Consider the following 6,073-nt stretch of genomic DNA (forward strand, 5'->3'; position numbering starts at 1 on the left):
AAGACACATCGAAAGATTTGCCTAATTGTTATGTGTGCACCATTACGTTGTTAACCTTTATTTCGCTGTGGTACATTCACCCTATGGCTTCCATAGTACGAGAATAACTGCTGTGTTTTTCTGGCTTCTGTGGTAATCAATAGTTGCATTTGTATCCATGCTGTATTTAATCCAAAACATTCTTTTAACAATGAAGCAAATCTGACTTTTAAAAAAAAAATTACATTTTAGTTGTGTCCAGTGATGAAAAAGTCTATTCATATGCTATGTGCCATATATCGCATAATATAGTTTTGAATACTTCTGAATGCAAGGATTTAAAATGATTTTTAATTTGGCTGTTAATGGTTATTAATATTTTAATACATTAAAATACATGATTACTACTATTAGGAATCAAAACTGTCACGGATGCGTCAATAAACTCATGCACACAAATAACCTGTTTATAATGAGATTGATGGCTTAATCGGTCTGAAAGGCCTTCATGTAAACATCTCAGTCGATCCGATTGAGCTCGATCTGACTGAAATTTTGATTGAAATCGGTTTTGTAGACCTGAAATAATCGATCAACCAGAATGTAAACGTTTGAATGTGACTATGTTTTGCTAGTGGTCACGTTTAGCTACTGTGACTGACATTTTGTGTGCGAAATCCAGTCATTCCAGAATGAATCCGCGAGATTGGGAGTTTCGTGTGAGGGTGAAAAACGTATGCCGAGTTCACACTGCACGGTTTTCAAAGTCGTCGGATCACTGTTGTTTCACACTGCGTGACTATCTGGGGTAGCATTCAGTTGCTGCTGTGTTCACACTGCACGATGGATCGGCGACAGGAGGTTACACACTGCATGACTTTACAATAGGAAGAATTGCAGACAACTCTGTCTGGTCCGCAAACTACTTTTCACAACCAAATGCACGCGAGAAGTGATAACGCAAGATCACGCGAACTCCTCCCCGAACTTCCCGCTGCCCTGTATTTTGCTCTCTCATTGGCTGTAGGTCATCGCCGATGTACTTTTCAGTCAGAACTCATTTCACACAGCAGAATTTTTAATCGCCGACAGATCCAGATATTTAGCATGCCAAATATTTCAAGGACGTCTGCGATTCTCTCAGATCGCGTCTTTGATAATTCACACTGCGTGATTGTCACGCGTGTGAACGAGCACTGATTTGCCTCTGATTTTGGGCATTTGTCGGTGATTTCACAAAACCTGTCGGCGAGTGAAAATCGGGGCTAAAATCGTGCAATGTGAACTCTGCATTAGACACTTAATTTCAAGTTGGTCATGTGAATTCACCATGTTGAGCAACAGACCTGCTTGGTTTGAAAGTGACTTCTATGCTTCTTACATCTCTACACTTTTGAAAAGAGACAAAGGAATTTTGTTTGTAAAATTGTGTAAAATTTCACTGCAGTTTTGGTAATGTGACCACACCTTATTGCGTGTTTGCTTGTATTTTTTTCTGTCTTATGAACGGAGTAATTTCCAAATTTTACTAATTTACTAATTATATCTTTTTCGACATAAATGACAGTGGCTTTCTCTGCCTCATACGCTTAAAGTTTTGTTCGCAATATATGTAATGCACATTTAAACAAATATGTGAATAGGAACGCAACGTTTAATGTTAAAAAAAACACAACTTCCAGAATCTGAAATCAAATTGGATTAATTAAGATGGCGAAAATGAGTGTGCACTGCTGTCTCTGCTTAGCTATGACAGGAACTGGTTATGAATTGGTGTTTGCAAAAATAGAGTGAGAATATTACGGATGTTTAAAATGATTATCGCTAATATAATAGAACAATATTGGTGACCAAGTTTGTACATCTTTGATGTGCAGCGTGTCTACTAGGGATCCATACATTTTATGAAAAACTTTTCTTTAAGCCTACAAATTATTTCCCGAGAGTGGTATTTGCAGACAAAGATTTCGATCCATATCTCCACGCGAAGATTTCATAAGGGCTTCTCTCTGAACCCATCAGTAGTTGACTTACTGGTCGCAGTCATGCTGATTCCATGGGACGGTGCTTCGGATGCAAAGTGAATCACACTCCGCAGTGAGCTAATCAGATTTTTCTTAAAACCGCGGCCAAGACATACGTAGAGCAGCGGGTTCAGACAGCTGTTAATGTAAGCCAAGCAGAGCGTCAGCACATGGGCTAGACGCAGGTTGACTGTAATGCTTTCTGATTGTCCTTGCATCATTAACAGCAGAATATCCACGATGTTCAAAGGAATCCAGCACAGGAAGAAGCTGAGCACCAATGCCAGGATGACACGAAGCGTCCGGGCCGACTTGTCGCTGCCTCTATGCCCTCGCCCAGAGCTCATCGTGATGAAAACCTTCCAATGGCTGATGCAGATGATGAGAAAAGGCAGCAGAAAAGACAGAAAACAGCGGGTAAGAGTTATGGACCATGCATGACCTGAGTCACTGTATCTGCCATGGCACACTGTTTTAGTCTTGCTCATTTCATGCATCTCCATGTGAGCAAACTGAGGAGAACCGGCCAGGAGAGCGAGAATCCAGATGACCAAACAGACGCAGCGGGCCTGCCTCGTGTTCCTGTGGTTCTGGCACCACACTGGTTTGGTCACAAGTAGGAAACGGTCCAAGCTGATCACGACCAGGAGCAGAACGCTGCAGTACATCATCATGTACAACAAACCACTGAGTAATTTGCAAGCTAAAGCACCATAAGGCCAGTGCTGGTCCTGGGCGAGCGGCACCATGAGGAGAGGCAACGATAAGCAGCACAACAGATCTGCGATGGCCAGATTCAGAAACCACTGTGCGTTCACAGAGTTTGGCATTCGTAACGCGGTCACCCACACCACCAGAGCATTCCCGGGGACGCCCAACAGGAACACAATGAGGTAGCAGACCAGAGCGATCCAGTGCCGGGAACCTATCCTGGACAGTGGCGTTACAGTGGGGAGCACAAAAGGGGTGCAGTTTGTAACCCCCTCACACCAGTCGGTATCATTACTGGAGTAATCAGGAATAATGTAGTCACCTTCCTCCATTTCAGCTGTGAAATGAGAAAGAGAAAAATAACAGAAAATGTGCAAAGTAACTCAAAGCAAAAACCCTCAAAGCAGAGTCTAGTGGTTATTTAAGGGTGCGTTTACACTTGTCATGTTTGGTTCGATTAAAACGAACCCTGGTGCGATTGCTCTAGTGCGGTTTATTTGAGCACGAGTGAACGCTGCCATCCGAACCCTGGTGCGCACCAAACAAGCGGACCGAGACCTCTGAAAAGATTGGTCTCGGTCCGCTTCCAAGCGAACTCTGGTGCGGTTCGAATGATATATGAACGCAACACGGACCAAATTCTTCTAAACGAACCAAAAACAGGAAGTAATGACAAGATGTGACGCTATGCGACATGATTTGACGACACGGTGTAACCAAAACAAAATGAGCAGAGGGCAAACGTGGAGCAATGAGGAGGTAAAGTGCCTTGTGAGCTTGCAGGTGGTGAAAATAAAATTATATTTACACTCAAGAATGAGCGCGCTTAGTCCAGCAGACGGCATTAGGTGTGTTCGACTTAAAGCGGCGCTGAGAGGACCGATTGGTTAATGGGTGCTTATCATACACCGTGAACGCTGCCATCCGAACCCTGGTGCGCACCAAACAAGCGGACCGATACCTCTGAAAAGATTGGTCTCGGTCCGCTTCCAAGCGAACTCTGGTGCGAATGATATATGAACGCAACACGGACCAAATTCTTCTAAACGAACCAAAAACAGGAAGTAATGACAAGATGTGACGCTATGCGACATGATTTGACGACACGGTGTAACCAAAACAAAATGAGCAGAGGGCAAACGTGGAGCAATGAGGAGGTAAAGTGCCTTGTGAGCTTGCAGGTGGTGAAAATAAAATTATATTTACACTCAAGAATGAGCGCGCTTAGTCCAGCAGACGGCATTAGGTGTGTTCGACTTAAAGCGGCGCTGAGAGGACCGATTGGTTAATGGGTGCTTATCATACACCCGCAGCAACGCTTTAAGTCTAACGCACCTTTTGTTTGGGGTGTTCTGTGAGTTCCGTCACGATATATACCAACATTCCACAGGCCACAATCAACAACCTGATCAACTCTATGTGAAGGAGATGTGTTGCACTGCGTGAGGCAAATGGTTTTCTTTTTGGTCCGGACCAAATGAAGCAAACGAACCGAACTACAAGTGTGAACTCACCCTGAGTCGAATCATGTTATTTGCTGAATGTCATTTTAAAGAGCCAAACATTGCAATGTAACATTGTTACGATATTTCAAGGCATTTCGTAAAGTTCTACTTCTTAAAAGAAAGTTTTAAAAGGAAAGTTCATCAAAAATGACAATTCTGTCATAATTTATTCAATCTAAAGTCATTCCAAACCTGTAAGATTTTCTTTCTTCTGTGGAACATGAAAGAATATATTTTGATTTTTTTTTTTTATTGTCCATATAAAGAAAGTCAGTGGGTTCGAGTGTTGTTTTAGGAATATATATATTTTTTTATTTCCTCAAATTGTTCCTCAGAAGAAAGAAAGGATGATCATTTTTTTCTTTTTCTTTTTTTTTCTCTTTTCCTTGTTTTTTTTTTAACACTTTGTAGTAATACATAAGTGTAACTATAATCATGTTAAAAATCTATGAAAATAAACAATAAATACCTCTTAGAATTTCTGGTTGTGAAGTGCTGATCTGCTACAACAGATGTGATTCAGCTCATCTATTTTTGCATCCCTTATAGCCAGGAAATGATTGCAAAGTGCTGTGTGACAAGCCTTTTCCTAAGCAATGTTGTGTAAGCAATTTTACACAATGTTTGATGCAGTCATTGGTCTTTAAACTTTTTAAACTTAAAAAGTGTCATGGAAGACTCATTTGTAAATGGAACAGAGAAGGATGATGTATGTCCAGCTATATTTGAATCAGCAGATATTTTTCTTCTTTTTTTAATGTCATATTATTGTAATACGATTGGACAGAACTGTTAGGCAAGAATCTGAACTAAAAATAATTTTCAGTAGTGGTACTGATGCATTGTATTGCTTTAAATTGCATTTAGTAATAATCATTTGAGGAAAAACATTGTGTGTACATATTGCAACGATGAATGCTTCACAACAACTGAGTGACAAAGTTCCTTTGGGGGGAAAAATTTTAAACAGAGCAAAACTTGTTTCTATAAACATACACAATGCACTTTTTTATTCTACTCAGAGGTGCACTTAATGGTTAAAATGCAGATAAACATGACAGAAATACAGCACACACAAAAAAACTGATATGGGTAAAAGAAAAAGAGGACAAATGTGGCACAGAATTAGGGTTGAAAGAAATGTTCCATTACAACACATTTCAACTCCTCTGTAACATAACACTCTGTCACAGATGATACGTGTGTGTGGCGTCACTAAAATTCATGTTTCCGTTATGCTCCTTCCCCTTTTTTGATGAATTCTCTGCAATTTTCTGATCTGCATGATAAGGTGCATGAAAATGCTGACTGGTTTAAACCCCAAAATACAGAAACTAATTTCTGCATTCAAAAACACAACAAACTGTGGAGGCATGATTCTACAGTGATGATAAGAAGCAGAAAAACTAACCTATGCAAGACTGTTATGAGTTACTATAGTACAACATATAATTTAATTTCTTTAAATTGCTTCACAAGGTTCTGTTGCTCTTTTTTTTCTAGCCTACAGAAAGCATCAGTTGAATGTCATCTTGTGCAACCACAGTCAGCAGCACGATCCCATTAGTTCTTCTGTAAACAGCTATTCAGGTTAGCGTCCTCTAGTCATTTCCTGAAGGACCCTGAAAACAGGAAGAGTTCAGTGGGTGTCAGTTCAGAGATGAAGCACTCTCTGGAGGTAGAGTTGGGGTGTCGTCCCTAAAGTCATCTGTTTGAAGATCTACAGGATAGACAGAGAGAGAAAATGAAACGAAACTAAAGAAACCAGACTCCTCTAATGTAAAGAAACTGAAAATGAGCATTAGTCAGTTTACACAGCAGTGCATAGCCCTCTGTGACATGTGCTGCTCTTGA

General features: G+C 40.6%; 1 protein-coding gene across 1 annotated transcript; it reads right to left on the reverse strand.

Annotated features, from left to right (window-relative positions):
- Positions 1–1,698: 1,698 nt before the first annotated feature.
- Positions 1,699–4,871, reverse strand: LOC107578154 (C5a anaphylatoxin chemotactic receptor 1-like). Its single transcript, XM_016264137.1, has 2 exons — positions 4,689–4,871; positions 1,699–3,051 (listed from the first exon to the last, which is right to left on the reverse strand). The coding sequence occupies exon 2, from the start codon at positions 3,044–3,046 to the stop codon at positions 1,973–1,975; it is 1,074 nt and encodes a 357-aa protein (XP_016119623.1). The 5' UTR covers positions 3,047–3,051; positions 4,689–4,871; the 3' UTR covers positions 1,699–1,972.
- Between the last annotated feature and the right edge of the window lie 1,202 nt (positions 4,872–6,073).

Source organism: Sinocyclocheilus grahami, unplaced genomic scaffold (assembly GCF_001515645.1).
Source record: "Sinocyclocheilus grahami isolate Dianchi unplaced genomic scaffold, SAMN03320097.WGS_v1.1 scaffold9132.1, whole genome shotgun sequence".
Taxonomy (NCBI): Eukaryota; Metazoa; Chordata; class Actinopteri; order Cypriniformes; family Cyprinidae; genus Sinocyclocheilus; species Sinocyclocheilus grahami.